At 40.2% G+C, this 23,995-nt stretch overlaps 1 protein-coding gene across 4 annotated transcripts in view; it reads left to right on the forward strand.

Annotated features, from left to right (window-relative positions):
• Window positions 1–23,995, forward strand: part of igsf21a (immunoglobin superfamily, member 21a) — a 235,490-nt gene that overhangs the window by 68,946 nt on the left and 142,549 nt on the right. For 2 of the 4 annotated variants that reach the window (XM_067503591.1, XM_067503592.1), the window contains exon 1: window positions 4,482–4,928. The exons of the other annotated variants lie outside the window; for them this stretch is intronic. In XM_067503591.1, coding sequence (XP_067359692.1) covers window positions 4,790–4,928 — 139 coding nt within the window. In that variant the 5' untranslated portion in view covers window positions 4,482–4,789. Of the gene's footprint in view, window positions 1–4,481; window positions 4,929–23,995 lie in introns of those variants that run through there. 4 annotated transcript variants of the gene reach the window in all.

Below are 23,995 nucleotides of genomic sequence, written 5' to 3' on the forward strand. Positions count from 1 at the left end.
AGTAAAACCAAATATGGAGTTTGTTCTGCTATATTTTGGCCAATATTGGTCTTGTCAGATACACCTGGATTGGTGCCAGTACTTACTTTCTGATCAGGACATCTCTGATTACTCCAAACACACGGAGTGATGAGGAAGGATTTGGAGCTGGCCCTAGATTTCCCCTAATGCCCCAGTTGATCTTTTTTTAGTAACTAAGACAAACAAATGTGTTTCTTTGCTGATGCCCCGGCAGCATGAAAACCACAGGGCTGCAAAATTAGTCAGTCTGGACGTGAGTGTACCGTTGGCCTAAGGTAGACAAGGTCTTTTGTGTTTGCACATTTCCCACACCAAACAAAACGCCTAGGGTCCTCACAGCTACCTTATTGGAGGCTGTTCATAAGCTTGGTAGTTGTCTTTAGTGACAGTTCATGGGCTCCCAGGTGAACGCACTGGTGCTGTCTGCACGTGTCTGAGAAACACAAAGGTCACATCGCTGGTTCTTGTACACACCTCTCCTCAGCAAGTTGATTCATGTCACCTTGCTAGATGTTTCCAGTGACAGATACATTTGATGCACGTGTGCACGTGTGTGCACTTGATCTACATACCGAATGATGTCAGTGACTTAATATTATGGTACTCTGTATTTCCATCTAGCCAATGAGTACTAATTGGGAACATGGGAAACATTTTCTCATCTGCACAGACTTGTACTGTGCAAATAAATTATATTGTTTAAAATGGGGAAATGTTAATCAATTGCTTACCTGTCCACGAGCTCTTTATGCTCCACTGAAGCCCATACAATTAGGGAGTATGTTAGTCTGGCTGTAGGAGCACCATCATTCAAGCCTGCACGGAGTGCATATCAGTCAATTTAATAACCACACATAATACAAAAGGAATTATGGCGATAATTACATTCTGTTATCATTTATAACACATCAAATGTGTTTGTGTATTTTTAGGCCTTGTGTTGAATTATTCTTTACCATTTTCATTATCAGAACAGATGGACAGGCATTCAGATTAATATAACTTTTTATCTGCTTGTTTGTGGATCAAAAAATGTTTTGATATTTATGTTAAAATACATTTTTTTTCAGCTGTTATGAAAGTTAAAAAATATGACTAGATCAGCTCGGATGGATCATTTATAATGTTCTGCACTGCCGTGTATCGAGGACACTGTCCAAGGTGCCGATCCTGGTGCTGTCAAGGATGCAGGAGGGGGGTCATGTTTGGGGGGGCTCATGGTCACTGGTGAACTGATGGTCAGGATTCCCACCAGGTCCCACCAACACCAGCAATCGAGGATTGAATCTTAACTAAAGTTCTGGGATTTGCCATTTACAATATTGATTTTCTCTTAGAAAACCTGGCAGTAATTCTATTGTTTTTGTTTATTATGCAATTTGTGCCAGGAGTGGGCCATAAGGTCAAAGTATTCTTTAAAAACCTGTGCTGCATGCAGACTGGATGAGGCATGCAGACATATCCAAAAATATACCTAAATAAAGGGCCAGTGTGAAACCTTTTCACAAGTCGCAGGCAATTTCCAAAATTTGTCCTCACTTTCCTGAGGATCAAATGGAGCCATAAAGGGCAGTGAGCGGCAAAAAGGTGTCAGGTGCTCTTTTACCATCGCCATCCTGGCTCAGAAAGAGCACCTGAGCTGTCTGGGTCGGTCCTAACGCTTGCACTCCGGGCACCTTGCAGTATTGACCAGGGGGCAAACCTAAATTCACCGGGACGTTCCAACCAAGAATGACCTCCCCAGGCAGGGCATTCGGCCTGTCATGCTGTCAGGGACATCAGGTGGGTCAATTCTGCATACCACAGTATCGTTGTGTAATTGGGGTCTATCATAATTATTGACAGATGCTCCTGCCTGATTCACTTCAACAGGGGGGAATCAGGTGCGAACGCATAGAGCAGCAGACGTTTCTTAGACCATGGCACATGTGTAATCCTCCCTCAAACTATGTGAATATCTCCCTGATGCATCAGTATTCTGATCTCACCTTTTGATTCTCTTATTTCTATACATTCTTACTCTAGAAAAAATCCTCCTCTATGTGACCAGTATTAGTATTATACAGCAGTGTTTGTTGCCACATCTGGCATTAATCAGTGTTTCCTTAAACCCTAATAATTTCCTGGTCAGAATTTGTACAGCATTTGCAACATGACATATGCAACCTAGCAGCATTATCCGTTGTGTTACATTAAATCGTTGCAGTAAATGAATGTTGAAATATCGTTTGGAATTGTTTAATTACTATTCATATATTTCACTGTATATAAAATGCATTAAGGCTATTTGACAATTAATTGACTTAGAAACTCTCTAGTCTGTTTAACTAATTCAATTCATGTCACCAAATTAAATGTGGCCTTCGTCGTGTGTGCTCGCCTCTGCATCCAGGCGAGCTGGGCTCACTGAACTTTATTTGAACTCTATTTACATCAAACATGCCATTAGATAAGGTGCTGCTTAGCAAACTAGTACAAGATTATAAAAACATGTTTGTGCGGTGGCCCTGATTGAGTGACTGACCCAATCTTTCATAGGGCTGAAATGTCCCCTGCGCTGTATATGCTCACAGAACAGTTGAGGTTTAGGAGGAACTAATACAGGCATCATAACAAAGTAGTTTAAAGGAACAGGAACTTAATGATAACCGGAATGACGAGAAGAATAAAGGGGGAGTAATCCTCCTAGATGGAGTTCGTTCTCTCTGTCTGTCAGCTTTCCTCTTTCTCGCAATTCCTCACATCCTGAATAAAAAGCTAAAAGCAGTTTAAGGCTTTATTGATTGGCGCCTATGGTACGACGAGAAAAGTAAGCACATGAAGAGTAGGTGGACTCACACAGGACTGAAACCCCTCTTTGTTAGTGGGTTAGATGCCATCTGGACAGCAACACGTTCAGCTCTGTTACCCTAATAAATTGTTGTTGACGCTGCCCTCTAGAGATGTGTGATAATGCATTAGTACTGCAGGTCTTAACCAGGGAAGCGTCCTCTCTCTGTCGGGGAGGAGGGGGGGGAGGAAACGGGGGAGAGCCTCTGGCCCTGCATTTACATGTTCCTAAGCATTTGAATTTCTACATTTCTGACATCTTTTTTCCTTTTCACGGTGTTTGCCCTGTGAGGAAAACCTCGCTCCGCTCATTGTTCATTTCGGTCTCGTTGCACTGCCTGGTACGGCTCTAATAATGAGCAGAGTGTACGGACCATCAAATCGCTACCTGCTAGAAAACTGCTTTCCTGCCGTGCCCGTATAGGTAAAGGTCTCATAGGTCACCGCTGCACAGATCAATACAGGTTTACGGCCTTGATAAATTGAGTCGGCTTTTGCTGAAAATGGGGAAACCAATGGCTTTATTCAAGTGGATTCATACTTTTTTGGGGGGGAGAATAGATTTGGTTTGCTGGTGACTGTCTTCCTGAATAAATTATTGCCTGGACTTTGAAATAGAACCCTGAGGACAATTTCACAAAGGGCCTATGGTCCTGCAAACAACATTGGAGAGCAAAACAAGTAGCAAATCGGTGCTAACATTGCTAAGGTGATGCTGATTACAATGGCTTAGCCCGAGGCACCTGTCAAACTTCAGTGTCTTGACAATACCGGTGGCCCCATCACTCTGCGACACTTTAGGGAAGACGGTTATGACAGAAAATACAACTTTTGACTGCCTATTCTTCAAGTCTTCATCTACTAATCAAATATAACTGATGTAAAACAGGTCCATCTTTGAAACAGAGGGGACATACTAATTGGATGTTTTAGAAAATGTCATTTTTATACATGTGGGGCATCATTTTAATGCGTGACATTTAAAAAAAAAAAAAACAGGCGGGTTTTCTGAGTTGAGTGACGTTACAGTATCAAAACCCATAATGCTGCAGGCATTTTTAGACTGTGAGAGCATAGATGACATTCTCCCTTTAAAGGATGATCACGTCATCTCAGGTGAATTATGTTTTATTTTTTTTTAAATACATGGTCTTTAATGAGACAAATGATCAGCTTTTACACGCACCTGCCTTACGCAACCATGAAGTTCAAATTAAAGTCTTAAATTTAATGTTTTGAATATTTAAATTTAATGTTCCATTACAGGTAAAGATGGTTTGGATTCCGTCAACTAATGACACGAAAATGAGTTTTGATTAAATGTCACTTGTTGCTCGTGGACTACATTAATTGTTGATGTTTGACTCATAACAAGGATGTGCCAGACGCTTCATGTGTTTAGATTCATATAGTTGAGGTCTATACCACACAGGAGCTCTTTAAAAATCCTTTTTACCAGGAAGGGGAAAAAAATCCCACAGAAATAAATCGGCTTAATGGCCAGAATTAGAGGGGTCTGAATCTAGGGTGGGATTAAGGAAAACTGTGAAATAAAAGAGCGACTGATCAGGAAGGTCTGCGCGTCTGTGTGGAGGGCGGGAGGAGAGAGAGAGAGAGAGAGAGAGAGAGAGAGAGAGAGAGAGAGAGGTGACTGAGGAACACGTTTTCATCCAAACCTCTTCGGTTTTTTCCCCCCCAGTCTATTTGTGCTCCGCGGCTCCGCGCAGCGCCCCATTGTTTAAACTGGGAGGAGAAAAGAAAAGAAGCAAACATTGCGCTTGTTCTGTAACCGAGGCCAGTGACTCATTTCGCTGCTCGGATGCTCGATTTTCGCCGCTCTGAATGCTGCATTCATTGTCAACTTCTCCGATTCCCCCACTTAAGACTTGAGCTGCATCATGAATAGTTTGGGGGGACCTTTCCATCGCATCCCTCTGGAATGGTGGGGATTACACAGCAGAAACCCGGGGAGCATGTAAACGCAGATGGAGTTTGGGATTTATTACAAAATAAGGGAAAGATGACCGTCTTCTCATTGTGTTTGCTCCTGTGCGCAGATCTACTGGATTTAGCCGTCGGTAAGTGTGACCCCGTCATATCGTTTCCACGCAGTGGGAACCTCTCGCCGCCCCTCGATCCATGCGTGGGCTCTAACAAAACCCTAAGTGTCAGCGAGTTGTCATATGTAAGCGGTCATTAACAGGACAGCCGGTTGGAGGCGATCGGTGCCATGCTCGCCTCCTGCCAACTTTCCTTCTCTATGCCAACCAAGTGGCGGAGGAGAGGAACGAGCGATTAATGGTGGGGATTTAGTTGAGGCTGCACAATGCGGGGTGTAGGGTTGCTCAAAGGAAACGGAAGAAGAGGGGAAGCAGGAGGCCTCGCTGTGTATTAAGTCTTAATTCATCTGTATTGGCTGTCACGGACAGCGGGCATGACAGCACTTACTTCCCAGCACAACGCCAAACTAAACCGGGCTGACGCGCACTCACTCCTCCGCGGTCTGCTCATCGCGGCTTTTGCACATCACACAGCACCAGAAGCTCAACAGATATCAAAGTTGCTGCCTTGAAAAACCATCAAAGTGCGTCTGCCGTATGCAGATTTGTGCCTCCAGCCCGCTCTGCTCGGCACAGCATCGGTGTCGCATGTGACGCCTTTACACGTTGGAGGACGAGGGCACAACGTCCAGCATTGATTAGAGTGTGCGGGATTTGAACCAATATGTGTGTATCCCAAAGAATTAGTGCACTTTCTTGTAGGATTGTCTTTTTGTTGTTGTTGTTGTTGTTGTTGGAGGCGGTGGGGATGGCGAAAGGGGGTGTGGGGGGTGCACTGCAATTTAGGGTGTGCAAACGTTTGCAACAGATAAGGACCCGGAGCCATTACGCATGTTCCCTCATGGTTTACATATTTCTTGTGCTCACATATGGTCTCTGTGGCCGTTTGCAGAGGCACTTTGTCTTCTCCATGGTGTCATATATCATTAAGAGCCTACAAGACTGCTCTGCCAGCACTTGATTCCCTTACTAAGAAATCTAGACAGAACTGTGCTGGACTTAGGCTGATGCTCAGTGCAGTGGTGTTAACACTTTGAAGGACTTCAGATGAGAGTTCACTCCTGGCTGCAGCATCAGAGCAGCATGCACTACAAACTAACCTGTTAACCCCTCTGTGTTAGCTGAGGATTATGTTGTTGTGAAGTGATTCTGACCTTCCCTTAACCCACATAGGAAATCATTATGTCAGTTTGACTTAACATAATGTTAAGTGATAAAATGCCTTTGGGTCTGTCCACACGCGCCCTGGACTTATGTAACTGCCTCAGTAATGCTGTCCTGCTCATTTGAAATGTTAACAGCTTTGATTTATTGGCTTTTATTAAATGTTACAGTTGATTTACCGAGATTTTCCACGCAGTGTTAACATTGGTCGCAATGTAAACAAATAGTGAATTACATATTTTAATTTGCAGGATTTGAGATTCGGTCTCTCACAGACTGCAGTGTTGTTGATGGCTGGTGTTGCCACTAGTGTTTAGACATATTACATTCATACTCTTGATAGACCCTAATTTACACTTTTCTTCATGTAATCCCATGTCTGATGTCTTGTTAATTCGTGTTGTAGACAGGTCTCTGTGTTAGAATTTATATTCATGTGTCATTCATTTCTATTTTTCTGAGCGTTTTCTTTCATGCCAAAGTTTTGAGACACAATGCACAGAATGAAGCTCCTTTTCTCTCCATTGCTGGCTGCTCCATGTGGTGATCAGTGCAGCTCCCAACTTCATGACGCTGTGACTGCAAGCTAGCTTGAGCTAGCGACAATCAGTAGTGTAGGAATTGTGATGCTGCTGCTAAGCACGTTGCATCACTGTTTCAAGAATAGTGTAATTTATATGTTCAGCATAGCTTAGTGTCTTTTTATACATGTTTAATGGATGCACATTTGCTGTACATACTAGCTGTACATGCGTGTAGATGGTGCACTTACATGCTGCATGTTGCATCCTCCACTTGCTGCTGTTTAACAGAGTTTATAGTTCCCTGTTAGGAATAGTAATTTCTCCCTAATGAGAAGAAATGAATCAGAAAAAACACAATTTCACCAGTTACAACTTCAGTGTCTCAGGTTCTTTCTTTTTTTTTTAAATTTCAGTTTGAATAGATTTTGTTGGTTTAGTTTGCAGTACCATGCATAAGTGTTGTTTAGTGCAACTTTATTTATTTAGCCTCCGTACAGGATTCACATGCAACACAAAGAAGAAAATAGTCTTTCTAATAATTGGCAAACAGCGGTATCATTGAATTACATAGGCCATTTTGAGGGAAGAAAAGATTTGCTTCATAGAGCTTCAGAGATTTTTTTTTAATAGATTATGAGCTATAGATAAGAACATTCAGCAGTTGAGCTAAAATTATATTAAATTGTAGCTTTTGGAAGCTGCTTCTTTTTTTTTTGCTCTTGCAGAAACTGGTTTGGTATTTTCAACTTATATTCATCCTCTGGCCTAGACAGTTTTGTAAGATCAGTCTCACCTTTTAGAAATCAAAGTCTCTAATGATGTATCTGATTTCCCTTTGACTTTTTAGAGCTAGACGCGGATCAAGTTTCTTACACTGTAATATTAGGTATGTCCTTAAGCATAATTCTTACTGATGATAATGCTTTTCTTGAAAGCCACATGAGTTTCCCTCCTTGTTTATGCTCACAGCAAGTGACAATTTGCCGTCCAGTGCAATCAATTATGCATCCCAGATGCTCATATTCTATATCCTGCTTTAATGTTTCCCAATTTGTCTTGAAGAAAAGGGAATATTTTTATGTGCAGTCCTTACATGTTGTCAGCTGAATGCAAATGGCATGTGAAAAGTGCTTTAGGTTCAGGTTTGTGCAGCTATACGTGGGTTCAAAGAACTAGGTAGTACAGTACATTCGCTCCAATTTTATGTAGATCAGGAAGTGGGAAAGGAAGACTCTGGGGATGTGCTGTGGAATCTGGGAGTGTTTAGGGGAAAAGGGGTAAAATGATCAAAGTTCATGGGCTGATGTTCACTTTGTCATAGATCAAAGGGAGACAGAGCACTATCACGTAAAGCCGAATTATATAGCGCCATCCAAACACAAACCTGTGGATGTTACTTATTGTAGTTGACACGCAGATTCAGTATAAAAACATATCAGTGACATTACAGCTACAGGTTGTTGGTTATTAAATTATAGGCGCAATCACTGAATGTTATGTAGCTGCAGTAGACTATATGTTCGAAGCTGCGTGTAATAGTATTTGTCTAATACTTACCCAGTGCACATATATATCTTCTCTCCCGTCGGCTGAACAAAGCATCTATAGGAAAGTGTCTCCCTTCACACCACAGTGCTGTAGGCTGGCTTGTAGATTGTGGATCATAGCTGTGGTGACAGATTGAACAGGCACTGGATCCCTGTTAGATCTGATGGTTTCCGGCACACTGTCTGCTGCTGATGGTGGCTCCTGACTCGCCAGTAGTGAGAAGAGATATTGGCTGGGGGAAAAGGGGGGTTATGGTTATGGCACTATCTAACAATCACCAGGCTCTGTATCTGCACTGCAGCTTTCAGCAGTTATATAAAATGATTATGCACAGATTGGGAGCTGTCTTCGCTGTTTTCTTTTGCTGTTGTTTGTCTGGTCAGATGCTGTGACTGTGTATGTGCAGTTTTTTTTTTTTTTCCACGACTACAGTTTGTGTGGATTTTCGCATTAGAATACTTACTGTGGAGATCACTGTAAAGGTCACTCACCGCTTCTAACTCAGTATAAACGTTTTTGATTTACCTTGAACAACCTGGGCTCATTGTGATACTGTTGAAATTGATTTACAAATTAAAATCACACTATCCTCTGCAGCTGATAGGCTACCATCTGCCTTAAAACTCCATTATGTATTCTGCTGCTATCTCTGATGCGACACTGAGGCACACAATGAGGTGTAAGCAATTTGTAGAAAAATATAACATTCATTTCTGTTGGAAGGACAGAGTGCAGTAAGCTTGGACTCGGTGACACATCAGCCTCTCGCTTACATCTTACAGCCGTGGAGAGTAATTTACCTGAATTTAGGAGAGAGATGGTGCGCAAAGATCCTATCTAATAACTTCATGGAAGAAGAAGAAGAAACAATAGAAATCCAAGATTCATAGCACTCATCGCATGAAGTATGTGACCACCAATTGTCTCCTTCAGTGATCAGATTCAATTAAAGTATATTTTTTGCAATGCTCACCTTTGAGTCTGAATTCTTTGTAACTTGAAATCCCATTTGATTAAATGAAAGAGCCATATTAAATCCTGAAATAGGTCAGTGATCCATAAATGACAGCTTTTGTTGAGTGACTTCAGCCAACCACTGTACTAAAAGGCTTTTACTGGAGATAGAAAACTGAAAAGGCTTATGTGGTGTAATGCAGTCGCCACAAGACGTCACTAAAAATTGATTTATTATCTAAATTTCATGTAGAGAGATCTTCCTCTGCTTTATGCCAAGAGCAGCTTCGGTAATGTTTTTCTCAGAGGAACAAAATAAGGGGAAGGGATGTTTTTTGCCGGGCTGCTCCTGTCCATATGTCGAAGTTTTCTTGGGCAGGAAACTAAACCCCAAGTTGCTCCCAGTGAGACACACACCAGTTCCTCACATGGCAGCTCCGCCGCCATCTGTGTGTGAATGGGTGACTGAGTAGCATTGTAAAAGTGCTACGGGTGCTGATAAGGTCTATAGAGAAGCACTGTAGAAGTACAGACCATTTAAAGGTGGAAGCTGAGAAGCACTGAGACTCCACTCACGCACCCACAAAACTCTATCCAGGGAAGTGTCCCTGTCACTGACAATAGTTTTCTGTAGCACGTTTGATCATTATCAGGACTAAACTGAACATTGTTTTCAGACATTACTGTTAAAACTCAGTCGTCTCCATTGCTGCTGGTAGACATCTCTGTGATTAAACATCTCATGACTTGATGTAATCCTTCAACTTTGAGTTCGACCCTTATTTTTTTGTGGTCTTTCACAGTGGGTGTCGAATAAACTTGTTTTGGTATTATTCAACAAAGGTCAATGCTACAGTTACATTTTTTCTTCCAAAAGCAGTTCTGAAGCTATTTTATACTTAACCATGCCTGGATTTGCTTTTACACTGAGGTACGGGTGTTGATCTTGAAAGAAATTCTGGCTTTTAGTTTCTTCAAAGGCATCCGTCCCAATAGTGTGACACCCTGAAACGTCTGAGACAGTGATAAGCCACATGTGAGGGAATAACATATTCTGAGCATTAGCATACATGCCACCAATCTTTTTTGCAGGTAAATGTGTGAAAGTGAAGCATCTCTCTGTCGTTTTGGACAAGCCAAAGCCTGCTGTTTGAAGTAAAACAGTGACTGGAAAGCAATTAACATGTTTTATTAAGAACCTGCATCTGCAGTTTTAGTTTGGTGCTTTGTAGCCTCAGGGCCAATGGGTCAACCACAGGGTGCACATCTCCCATAGTGCACACAAGGCCCAAACATCTGTAATCATCCTGACAATTCTGTCCTCCCCCACTGCCACCATAGCTTTCACCTCCTGATAAGAGGAAGAATCAAGGCGGACGCCCTGAGAAGTAAACATTCCTTTTTTTTTTTCCATACGGCAGAAACACATTAGCGTTCTCAAGCAGCGATGCTCCAAATGATGAAATGATAAAGCCTGTGATTAGCAGAGACAACTTACGGCTTGGGGCAAGGAAGTTCAAACAGCACAGTAACTTTCCTTTTTCCCCCTGAAGTCCTCCATACGCAGATGTAGGCTGGCTTGCCGATGTCTCTGGCTTGCGTGGGAGTTTGAAGTAACTCTGATTCCCTCAGCAGCTGGTGGTTTGCTGAGATAGAGAAAAGAGTTGAGAAGCTTTGCTCAGAAAGGTCTCCCAAGACAGGCTGCATAGGCAAATTACCATTTTTGTTTGTGATCCACACTCAGCATTGTCAAATAGTTTAATGCGTTTTACTTACCAGAACTACGACCTTTTTTTAAATGTATTTTTTTATTAATGTATCATTTTAATATCAGAACACTAGTTTTCTGATATTGGCAGCATAAGCATGGATTTCTTGACAGGCTTCTTCAGCAGTTTTACCACATTGTCCCCTAACTGTTTCCTTCATGCTAATGTGGATTATGTGATTTTGCTTATCGTGTTCCAACATGGCTGCTGAGTAATAACAATTGCTCTGCCGCTGTGTCCTAACATTAGCCCCCTTATTAAAGACTTTGAGAAGTGCCTTAAGACACTTATCTCTGCATTCATGGTCCATCACAAGGCTTAAGCCTCCAGGAGTAACACTGCTGTGCACAGATAATGTTTTTTCTTAAATATGCTGATATTCAGATTCTTTGCATATGGCTTTTTTTTTTTTTTTTTGTAGTGATTACAGTTTAGAGGAATGGGAATATTGTAATTTGGCATTACTGTGACCTCAGTTTAAAAAGATAAAACCCTGAATTAGTTGTAAAATATACCAATGTATAATGTTCTTTGTCTGCTTATTGTAAAACGTTAAACAGTATTTAAAGTACACAGAAATGAACTGGAGACATAACACTGACACTGAATGAATAGTTAAAGGGTGTTAAAGGGAGTGTGAAGATTTGGTCACATTTTTAAAACAAATAATAAATCAACAAATTGCATTTGATTGATTTGTATAACTGTTCCTTTAAAGCCTCAGTATATGCGCTCATGTACTATACAGAACACTCCCTGTGTACTAACATTAAATATCCTACATCAGTGCTTTGCCTTTACAGGCAGTGAATGCAGCATCGCAGAGGTTTCATGGAAAATCCAGATTAGGCATGAAAAAAAGGAAAAACGGCTCTAATCTGCACATTGACGTCACTCTGGATGGGCTGAATCTGTGCAGATGGGAGTGAGGGGGGGATGTGTGGGCTATGAGTCTTATGACAACAGATTATTTTCTTTTATGCTCGCTGACTTCCTCCATATGAGGCATGGAGACACTAATTTTTTCTTCTTTAAGACGGCGTCCTTACTGTACATTTCCTATCAGCATAACAAAATCAGAAATATTTAAATCTCCAGTCACGGGAGTGGGTTTTCATCAAGTTCCACAGCCAGTCGGTCAGCCTGCGATAGGTCAAGTCTCTGTATTCATCCCTTTAACATCTGTCATTTATGATAACATTTATCAGCAAACCTTTCATCCACCACGGAACTTGTCATGTAAGTTCAGGGAATTAATCTCTTGAACATGTGACATGAATTATGCAACAATACGAACTACAGTTGCATATGGATCATCGCTGTCTTCCCATACGCAGGATTATTTAATTTCACTACTTTTCAAGATGAAATTTGGTTTCGGTTCATCTCCTGTGCTGATCACGCTTAACGTTTTGGTGCTTGCGCTTTTGTTCTGAGTTTCCATATAAAGCAGTGATTATCTAATTTATTCTTGCCCAATAAAACTGTCAGTGTTAATTTAACTCTGAAGGGGAGCGTGGCTTATGCCTCTTACCTGGGGACTTTCTGCTATAGTACAAAGTGTTCTCAGGAAAAGGGATTGTTGGTTGCTTGTAGTGCTGTTATGCTTGGAGGAATTAGCCTGCGGTACTGTATATAAAGTCTCGGTGTGATTCTGGCCTTTTGAGGTGTGCAAGCATCAGGTTCCAAGCTGCTACATTACAAACACTGATACTTAACCTTTTCTTTTCTTGTGCCCATTACCCAGTAATTTGAAATATACCGACCACCTAAATCTCCATTATATCTTTCTTAAGGGTGAATTATTTTAGACTTATGAAGTGATTGTTTTCCCTGTATTGATGGTAAAAGACCAAGCTATGACTATGAGCCAGTATAATTTTCACATCTTTGGCTTTGTGAATTTTTTTCACTTAAAATTTGAATTTGCACGTATGACTGTAGAGTATCTCCTGCATCGATTAAGACTTGTCTTATGCAGAGTGTGCGGTCTGCGCCAGATCTCACAAACTGTGACCCTCAATGTCGAACTTGCCAAAAACTGTTAAAGCAAGACGAGGGTGATGCCTATGACTGGAGGGCAGGAAGGTGTTGTAGTATTTTACTAGGATGAAAAGCACATGAATTAAAAATTATTAAATATACCATCATGAAAGAAATATCAAAAGTAGGTTGAGCGTTGATGTGGTTGATGTCCAAACGGATTTTTATCATTTGTTTCACTTGGGGTACTCAGTCCTAGTGTATCTGTCCAGAGCCTGAGAGGAAGTGCAGCCTGAGAGGGTTCCCTTTGCATCTCGGCACTTCTGTCACCTGTCATCCATCACATTTGACGAGTCTTTTTTATAATACTTTTTTACTCTTATCTAATAATTCATATGGTTTATCTGAAAGATGTCCCCTTTTTTTTTTTGTAAAAACTGTTCCAGAGACCGTGCTACCCACAGATTTCACATTGATTGTAATTCACAGAACTGAGTCATTCTGGTGCATTATGAGTTCAGGGCTGTTTGTGTTCCCTGATTACACAAACAAAAGCACTAGTTTCTTTCTTTTGTTACTCCAGCATGGTCTGACAGAATGTGAATTTTAGCCTTTTAAGGCACGTTAAATAACACCTCTGTTTTCCTCAAGTTTTATGTGAACAGGCACATTTCTGAAAAAGTAAAATAAAATCTTTACACAGTTGTCTCATAAAGAAAACCCCTGCAATTAAAGTTATTTACGTGACGCCATTATAGATCAGTTAGTAACAACAAAATGTAAAACGTCAATGTTAGTTTTTACGAGGTAAACTGATCTCACTGGGTCAATGTAGTATTACTCTGTCAAATGAGTCATGTAGTAACTTACCTGAAGTGAACATGTTATATACGCCAAAGTCCTCAAAATGTTCCCTACAGTCATTCATACAAATGTCGTCAGTCTGTCTACATGCCAACAGTGTGCAGTCGCACCCACCTGCTCTCATGTTTCATCCATGGCTCAGATTAGCTGGGAAGTTTATCCACCGCGTCCTCCTGTTTGTTCTTAGTTTATGAAAAATATTTGTTAGTCAACAGATTGTAGGAAATGATTTCTAATGTTGAACGATGCTGTGGCGACATCTTTGATCAGCTTTTTTGTGGCAAAAAGTGGAAATCATGTATGGTTGTATCCTCTAAGGACAATGGGTGGCCATGCCCAGCAAGCTAAGAAACATATTTATCTCTTACGTGATTAGACCTGTCACTGGGTTGCAATGTTAGATGTCCCAAAAATGATGAATATGAGGTGGGAATAGGGATAAGGAATGCTTACGCAAAATCTTTGGCTCTGACGCAGCAGAGTAAAGTCAGCCCTGGGCAATGGATCAAGTTTGTGCTGAAACACCCCCACTGGATTGTACTTAATCAAACTTGGAGTGCAGCATGGGAAGTGATGGTGACTGTGAATATGGAATGGGAGTGGGAGAAAAACAGCCCGAAGAGCTGTGCACTTTAAATGTGTAATAAGTAGATTGGCAGACTGGGAGTCCTTCTTTTTGGGCTTTTGTCATGAAGTAAAACTAGACTCTTGACTGAGTCAAGGTTGTTGCTGACAACAAAATGATAGTGTTGCTGATGGGGGTTTACTGGGCCTTGCAAGATTTCTGCTGCGTGGTTTTCTACATGTTGTGATCAAATGAGGATGGAGGGTGTGTTCCCAGCTAGTCCACAGGCTCCAGATTGGTAAGGATCAAGCCAGTTTTGACAGAAGTACAATAAACATTTTTACATGTACATAAAACATATAATTGATTAATTCCCAGTTATGTGTGTGGGACAATGCCATATAAACAAACAGTTTGCCTTTAAAAGTAATTAATTTCCTTTTTCCATTTGTGCAGGTGCAAACTGCTGCACATGGTCGACTATTTCTTTACCTACTACCTTAGTAGTTGTGGACTTTTTTTTCATGCAGAGGAGGAACAATGTCCAAGCCTTACTGCTTCACACTGTCACTACTGTTGCCATGGATATTAGGGGGAAAAAACACCACAGGAAACAATTATATAAGCTTAGTTTAGCTGTGTGGCTGTATAGTGAAAATGCAATTAAATGTAAGATTATAGTAATCCGCAGTGTTAAGAAATGTGGATTGGGATTGAGGCAATTCTGATCATTCTGGCTTTTAAAGGTAATGTTGCTTGTCCCTTTAAAGACCTTATTTCAAAGTGTATTTATGTCATTTTCCTGCATAGGGTATTTTCACCTTATGTTATAAATCTTATGCACCTGATTGGCAAAACCAAAGGAAAAGTGTCCTGGCTGCATGCTGAGGTCCAAAAACTGAGCTAGTTTTAAAAAAACAAAACAAAACAAAAAAAACCATACTTTTTTAACTATGTGCTTTTAATATTGTCCGGGTGTAAAAGTCTGGTATGAATAGCTTTGAAATTGTGTCAGTGGGCTGTAGCATCAAATGTCACTCAAGCAGTGATTTATTAGAACCAGGTTAAATGTTGCCAATAATGATTCACACATAACCTGCTTCCTCTCTCTCAACTCCTCTTGTCTCTCGGCCTGCAACACTAGATTATTTCTGTTCATTTCTCTCTCCCTCTGGTTTTCCTGACACCGATTTCACCTGCCAGATGTATTTAAAATTATTTAAATTTTTTCTTTTTTTTTTAAGCGTGACCTTGGATGGATGTAGTGTTTAATTTATTCAAGTGAAAGTAACCAGCTGGTGTAGAACTGAAAAGTGATTGTCTGCGACACCGTTACTTGGATCAGCTTCGGTGGATTCAGCTGTCGGTGTGGTTTGTTGACATACAGTAATTAGGAAGCGCCGTGTTGAGCGAGGACTTTGTAGTAAGGACCAGATCATTCACTCCACCCCCGGTAGTGCAACAAAGGTGCTAATCATCATAAGAGACACTTGGCTGTCTTGGCATTGTACAATATCCTTGTCGCACCAAAAGTAGAGTTATTTTGGCAACTTTTATTTCATGTGCCTCAGAAAAAATACCGAGGTCCAGACCTCGGGGACCTCAATGGTGTACACGGCCATGCAAAGTTGAATTGCTTTCCTGTCATTTCGGCAGTTTGATTTACGCACCCACTCAACTGCTTAGTTTCCTCATGTGGCTGCCTCTTCCAATGGGAGTTGAATGGAAGAGAAAGCTCACATTAGTTCCTGTCACAGCTGACTGAACATTGGGCTACATTCTGCAGGATAGTGACACCTCCATCATGTCTTAGTAATACTGAGATAGAAAACGCCAATTACAGGGTGCAGACACTGTACATTTAATAGTGTATTATCTATTTCATCTAATCCTAGTTTTTTGAAAAATACTTTTAATACGTTGGCCAGGCCAGTATGAAGTGAAACTCGTACTGTATTCACAGCTGTTTTGTTTCAGAGAAGAAACAGGTCAGTGCTTTAGATTTCAACAAAAACACGCTCATTGCAGTGATGATAAAATGTAAAAATAAAAAAATGATTGGCAGTTTGAGAATTTGTAAGCTGTAGTTTTCAGGCATAATAGACTGCATGGCATTGGGAGATGATAGTTTAGAATGAAAGTGTATTTTGAACATGGATCTGATGACAAATGTTTCAGTCCTACTGGCCCTTGTTTTCTCCCCATTAACCCCTCCTTTCTGATGCGAGGACAGTGTTGAAGATAATCATCTGAGTGAGGAGTAACATGATTTATGCCATTTGTAGTGTTGGATTATTTAATGCCATACTATTTACAATTCCATCTGAGGCTACACACGAGTTAAAATTAATCCTATTGTTAAAGCTCCACCCATGAGTAAAGACATCATCTGAAGAAAGGATTATGTTCCATTGACTAAAGATCAAAAAGATCTGACTAAAGCAACGCATTCATTTTGTTTATGATTATGCACTTGTGAGACAGAAAGTTTAAATAACCATGATGAAGATTCAAGCAACACCTCATGTTAAATTCCGCATTCTTTTTAAAAATCTCACAGTTTTGAAGACAAACCAAGGCCTCATGACAAAAGCTGCTGTAAACACAGTCTCGGTCTTATTACGGAAATAAGTGATTTTGCCAACATGCATATTTCACTTATTCATGCAGAGTTAAAGGTGGAGATGGAAGAAAGGAGGCAGCCTGCTGTTTTTGCCTTCCATTAGATTCTGCACACATGCTGTAAAGAAAATACAACCTAAAGAAGACATTTTTAAGATGCAAGGCAACAAAACTACCCAATAATCACAATGTATTACAAAATGGCTAATTCTTAATAAGATCTTTTTTTGAAATGGGGCTTAATATTGGCTAACATGAGCACTTATTTCTGTTGTTGCATGTTTGTATTTGTGCAAACTTTTCATCTCTTTATTTGCCGTAGTACACAGCCACTGGATGGTTACGTACAGTAGATGGGTTATTGTAGATTCTGTAGAAAACCTGTAGTCTAGATCAGTTCTTTTGGATCTGATTACATATAACATACACAACGAGACAGTGGTTACTGTGTCCCACCTTTGTGGGCTGAATCAAAATACTGGTCCTGGTGGATGACGCCAATACTGTGCACGGTTTTACTTTCAAAACATGCTCAACTGTAATGCGCTACACACTGAAGCTCAAGTAATACGTAGAGTGCCTGTCACACATTTGCCATGTTCTCGTGCAACTGCTGTGCAGACAGGCTTCACAGAAGGGTGGCAGCTTGAAACAGTAATTTTTATTTTTTTATTTTTTTTTTGGATCTATTAACTTGCTTCCGCTTTTGCAGTGTTTCAGCCTAAGCTGATAGTTGGCCAGTAATATTCCCATGAATGAGTTCACTTATTAGGCTTCATGCAGAAAGAGGGGAAATGACAAGTATTTCATGGCAATTAGTAATTTTCTACACTGTAATAATGGAAATTCTTTGACAGACCTCCTACATTTGGCAGTTTATAGGTTTATTATGTGACCTGCAAACGCCATTTCCAGAAAAGCTGGGACACTGATTATCAAACATTGAACAGACAACATAATAATAAAAAGACAACTAATCAAATACTGAAATTTAATATCAGAAACATCTCAAAAGGTGGAGAGTGGAAATGTATATTAATCTCTTTAATCGCTTTACCTCTTAATAATCTACAATCATACTAAGCATTTAGACTGGAAGAGACTAATTATGTTGGTTTTGAAAGCAATGTTTTCCCGTGTTATTGCTTAATATGGGATTTCAGCTGCTCAACAGTTCAGGGTCTCTCTTGCAGTATGTTTGGTTCATAAATCTTTAAATGTAGTCAGCGGGCTTTCAGTGGGTCTGAAGTGCTGGGTGGCCGGTTTTGCACCTGTATTGCTACTATAGAGCCTTGTTGTTGTAATAGATGCAGAACAGCGTCTGGCATTGTGTTAGTGAGATGAGCAAGACCCTGAAAAAGGCATCTGGATGCCAGCATATATTCTCCAAAACTGACTTTTCTAAAATAGCTGTGATGCATGTTGTTTTTTTTTAAGATGTCTTAAATTGTTGTGTCGTGCCGAATTCTCAGGGGAATGTTGGAATTAATTGTTATAATCACAACACAACAAATTCCTTGAGGGACCTCCAACGATCTGAAAGCTACTAATGCCATCACACATGCGGGTTTTTGAACTGTTTTTCAGTGTGGAAGACTCAGCATCTGTGACTTCCAAATAGAATTTCAAACATTGACCTGTGAGCCATAGGTCACTTTTCTCCTTTGTCAATGAGCTGAAGAAGTGTTTCTGGATGTTATTTATAAATAGTTGGCTGTTTGCATGGCAGAGCTTTAACTGGAACGTGCTGATGCAGTGACAAACTAGGATTTCTGACGATGGCCTACACAGGTGTTCGGAGCCCATTCTTTTTAACTCATTTCATCCGAAGCCAAGGGCTTATCGCATTTCTACTTTCACACCCACAGACCTGGGAGCTGCCCAGTATTACCAGTGTGATCTGTGACCACCGAGCACCTCGAGTATGATCAAGGACACATCCCAGGATTGATTTTTCACTTATCCCACACAGATTTGATCCTGTCGCTACAGAGTCGTGGCTGTTTTTGATGCCTGAGGGCCGGAAGATGACCTGCGTTTAATACTGGTCTTCAGCCTTGTTCCTTGCATACAGAGGTTTCTCTGGACTCTGGATCTTTTAATGATTTCATCATCTGCGCACTGCAGTTGATGAAATCCCCAAATTATTTTACATTTTTCATAAGTTATTGAAAAATGTGTCCATTTGTCTGTCACAGAGTGTTGAACCTTGCCCCATACTTCATCCTTAGACACAGCATTTTTTATACCCAGTCGTTGTACTGAACTGTTGCCAATGAAGGTTGTGTTTTTTTCTTACCCTTCATACAACTGAAAGGACAGTTTGTTGAAAAAGCGCCCTGTCAAAACTCTTAATGTAATAACTGCGCATAATGTAATCAAAATGCTGAGCGCATAATGTAATAAATGATTGTGCATAATGTAATAAGTTATTACATTTTGCACAATTATTACATCATGAGGTTGGAGGAAATGTTTCTGTTAAATAAAGTACCTCGACACAATTAATAACCTGACAATAATACAAATATGATACTTATAGGTCCTGTATGTAGAGGATTTCATACGTAGCTTTATTCATCCCAACCCTCATAGCTGGAATGATTCACATTTCAATAGTGCACCGTGTGTTTGTGAGATTAGGGATGACAAACAGGTGTAGATATTACTTCAATATGTCTTTTTTAAAGTACACAAACACAGCTCCATTCCCCGAAATCCCCTCAGAAAAAGGCCAAAGCCAAAAGTATAAACACGCTATTGATAGATCTAATTCTGTCTATGAACACGCAGATATTTCCGAAGGGAAACAAATGTCTGTAAAGTGCTTTGAACTGCCCTCTGTAAGAAATGTGCCATATAAAAAGGCCCTTGCATTCTTAGTCCTTAGCCATTCTTGATGCCTTTGGCTGCGTGTTTTGGGTCATTATCCAGTTGAAGGATCGAGAGCCCATGACTGAAAAACAGCTTTGTGACGACGGACAGTACATTTCACTTCTTGACGGATTCAAGGCCAGATGTTTTCTTCTGTGACCCTAGAACTGACTGACTAAGGTCCAGTTTTGTTTCATCTGTCGGAAGGACTTCCTCCCAGAAGCACTGTTGCTTGTTAATATGCATTTTAGCAGCTCCGGTCTGTCTTAAACTTTTTCTTTCAAGAAGTGACTGATGGTGCAGACACTGATGTACCTTGACCTGCGCCTGTATCTCTTTAGAAGATGCCCTTCACTCTTTGCCTGCCATTCACACTATCTTCTACCATGTAGCATTGATATTCCTCTTCCAACCACATTCAGGAAGGTTGTCTACAGTCCCGTAGACCTTAAACTAGGGCTGGTTACATGGGTGAAAAATAAATCTATTGTAACATTTTTTTCCATATTAGTTCATGACGATAATGATCATCACAGTGCAATTCAAGTTATTATTTACTTACTCCTACAAACCTTTCTGGACTGAAGGAGTTGGTTTAGCCACATTGAAACCAAAGGTAATGAGGTAAATGGCTTAGAACCTTAACATTTACCGGGGCTGTAAATTTTTCATTCGCATCTTGAAACCATCGGCAGTGACAGGGAGAAATAACCGTAAAGTGAGAATACAAGTGAAAGCAAAACGGCCAGATAGTCAGCACAAGTTCATCCTTCCGGTAGGAAGCTAAACGCTGCTGTGTCATCTGCTCTCAGTCGGGGGCAGCGGTTAAAAGTTGGAATGTGAAACGCCACTACGGAATAAAGCACATAATTACAGGTGGAAAAAAAAATGACCCATCAATCTTAAAGCCAACTAGAGTCCAGAGATTCACTGAAAATAAACTGTTGAAATTGCATTAAATTATAGCTTTCTTTGTTTGATTTGAGTCATCGACTTCACACGGTGGAGATGTTGATACAATGACAATGCTTCTACCAAAAAAATAAAAAATAAATAAATAAAAAATATATAGTAATGCAACTTAAACATGATGATGCTGTAGACCTGTACCTGAGGAGATTTTCTCTATCCCACCTCCTTAAATCATATTTGACTGCCCCGTCCAAAGACAATGCTCTACTTTGCTTTTTCTGGTCTATGTTCTGTGTGGTGCACCCAGTGACAAACAGTAATGTCCACTTTTCGCCATTTAAATTAAAGTTATGTTAATTACAGGGAACATTTAGTCTGAAATATCACTATAACCAGTTATTTATACTTATTACCATGGATACCGATAACTCTGTCTGAGCCATTGTTTCTTGTATTATGCATCACCATTTTTCTCAAGAAATATGTTTCTAAAGGTGCTATTGGCCTGTTCTTCCACACAAACAGTCTTCCAATCTTCACGGTTCTGTGGGCCTCTTCTACGAACTCTGATCTTTAGTTCTTTCCAAAGATTTGGATTTGTTTATACTTTTCTGGGCCATATTAGCAGCTTTATTTTCTTATGGTGTCTTTGGGGTGATGTGCAGTGCCATTTCTTGGGCTCACCTGACCAGACTATAATCTCCCAGTTTTTCACAGTCTTGTCATTTCACATTATTACACTTACTTTATGGACATCTATGCTTTGATTTCTTTGCATGTGTGGATTACATGGCTTGTTACCAACATCTGGTGAACATTTCATGTCAATAGCACCCCTGAGAAAATGGCTGATGCGTTCAAGACTTATTTCACCCTCTGTATGTTAATTTAAAAATCAAAAGCAAATTCTCATTTTTGTATAGTCTTAAAATTATTACTTCAGGGTGGTTAGCGCTGCTGCAGCCTCCCCATGCTTGCTTGACTTTTCACTGGGTCCTTTTTTTTTCATTAATTGGTGAGAATGTGAGTGTTTTTCTGTGTGTCTCTCTGTGTTGGCCCTGAGATAGACTGGAGACCCCGCCCCTTGCATAATGACAGCTGGAATAGGCTGCAGCCCTTGCAAACCTGAACAGGATACGCGGTTAAAATAAAGGATGGACGGATGGATTATTACTTCAGTCAGTTTCATGTCATTCCAGAGACAATTGCGGCTTCTTTTATTTGCGGTAGGATATTAACAAATTTATCCGTGTCTGAAGTGAATAGGTGTTTAATTGTTCACATAGGGATGACAAATGAGATCAGCCACAATATCATGTTGCAGAGATTTTGGGATATGAAAAAAAGTGTACCTATTTATCTGCCATGGCAACAAACTGGTGGGAAATTGCTTTGGATCCGAGAATTGTTTTAAAAAAGAGAAAATATCAGATAACAGAAAGTAACAAATCAGGCCTGACAAATTTGACTTACTAGAAATAAGTCACTCGAATGCCATGATGGGCAAATGCCCACACAGTGCATGGCAGGTACACTATTAATGTTGTGGCTGTGTATCATATCCATGTGCTCTTAGAAAGAAACCAAATATCTTGTTTATATTTTTGGCTTTGGCCTTTTTATGGGGAGAGTTCTGGGGAAGATGCTGTATTTCAGTACATAAACCTCCTAAAAGGCACATTAAGGAAATATCTACGTTTATATATGCTTTGCATCCCTAAAATCACACACACATGGTGCACAGTTGCAGGGCTCGATGGTTTGGATGAAAATACTGCAGTGTATAAAAATGCTCAACATACTGGACCTTTAAAGCCTTAAATTGTGTTTGTCACATGTTATCATATTTCCTCAGCTCATAATGTTATAATAACTGCAAAATACATTAACCTGTTACGCTGTGTGCAGTTATTTCGTTTCGACCCCATCATTGACTCTTATAACATGTTTCGTTACATAAAGCGCTATTATTACAATATGAGTTTCCACACGCCCCCACATCGGGAGAAGCATCTGTGCCCCCCCCTTGGAACCCAGGCTGTAGCAGGGAATTCACACTGGATTCCAGCTTTAGTCTCCTGTGGAAAGGTCCTGCACTTTCGTTGATCCATCCATCCACTCCAACCTCCCGATTCTACAGTTTGTTTAATACAGCTGCTTTGACATTAATGCAGTTATGCAGATCTTTGAGTCATTTTTGGCTACTGCAAACAACCTGTATAATCATATTCTACTGGAAAACAGTGCCCTGCTAAAGTAGAGACGGCTATATTCGGCATTCGGGATCAGTCAATGTGAAATCCATATAATCTGTCAATGTCGCGAAAACCTTAGGGACAAGCACTTTATAAATAACAAAGTTTTAAAAAACATTTTTGCAAACTCAACTCATTTCCTCCTGTTACTGTCGCCAGCCATAATATTTGCCGTGTGTATAACATCAACTGTAGTGTTAAGAATTACATTCACAACAGCATGTAATTATTGTAGTGCAATTATAAAAGCCATGACATTATGGACAGCGGTGGGAACTAACCGTGATCAAATCACACATTCACAACCCAGTATAGGATGTTAAAACCTGCAGTAGACTAAAGAGTGCGAGTGTGTCAAGGACACAAAGTGATGAGATGGAAAAACAAGAGAGTGGGTACAATTATAATGAGAGTAGTGAAGGCTGTGATTTCATTGCACTGTTTCGTGTTTTAATGAAACAAAGAGCTTTGTGACTTCCTTCATATGAGATGACATCCTGCTCAATTGCCACTTTTGCAGAAGCAGGGTGATTTTGCACCAAGGTTAATAAGTGGTTGTATTGTCCTCAGGACCCACTGCTAAGCCTTGTGAGAAATTATTTTTTCATTCCTAGCAAATGAAATGAGAACTTATTTTCAATATGCAACTTCACATTTCCACTGTGTCTGCAGATTAGCTTTAAGAGTTAAAATTCAGATTCTGTTCTGGCGAGATAATCAAATGGTTTTTCAACAAATGAAACACTGGGTATCTCACATCACACAAAACTGGGAGTATATTGCATCACATTGTATTAATTGTATGACATGTTAAATCTTGAGGTCTGGCAGATGTTAACACTATGAGTCCTGAAGTGTGCACACAACAATTTCAAAACAAAATCTGTCCCGTCACTCTTTGTGCAGAAGCAGCCGCTGCACATTCATTACATATGAATAGCACATAATAATCACAGCAATTACTACAAATGTTGGGACTGGATTCATTATGGAAAAGAAGCTTATGCATAATTGTTTTTCACATTTTTAATGCTTCTTAACAAAGCGTTAG

The sequence above is a fragment of the Channa argus genome, chromosome 5 (assembly GCF_033026475.1).
Source record: "Channa argus isolate prfri chromosome 5, Channa argus male v1.0, whole genome shotgun sequence".
NCBI classification, from domain to species: domain Eukaryota; kingdom Metazoa; phylum Chordata; class Actinopteri; order Anabantiformes; family Channidae; genus Channa; species Channa argus.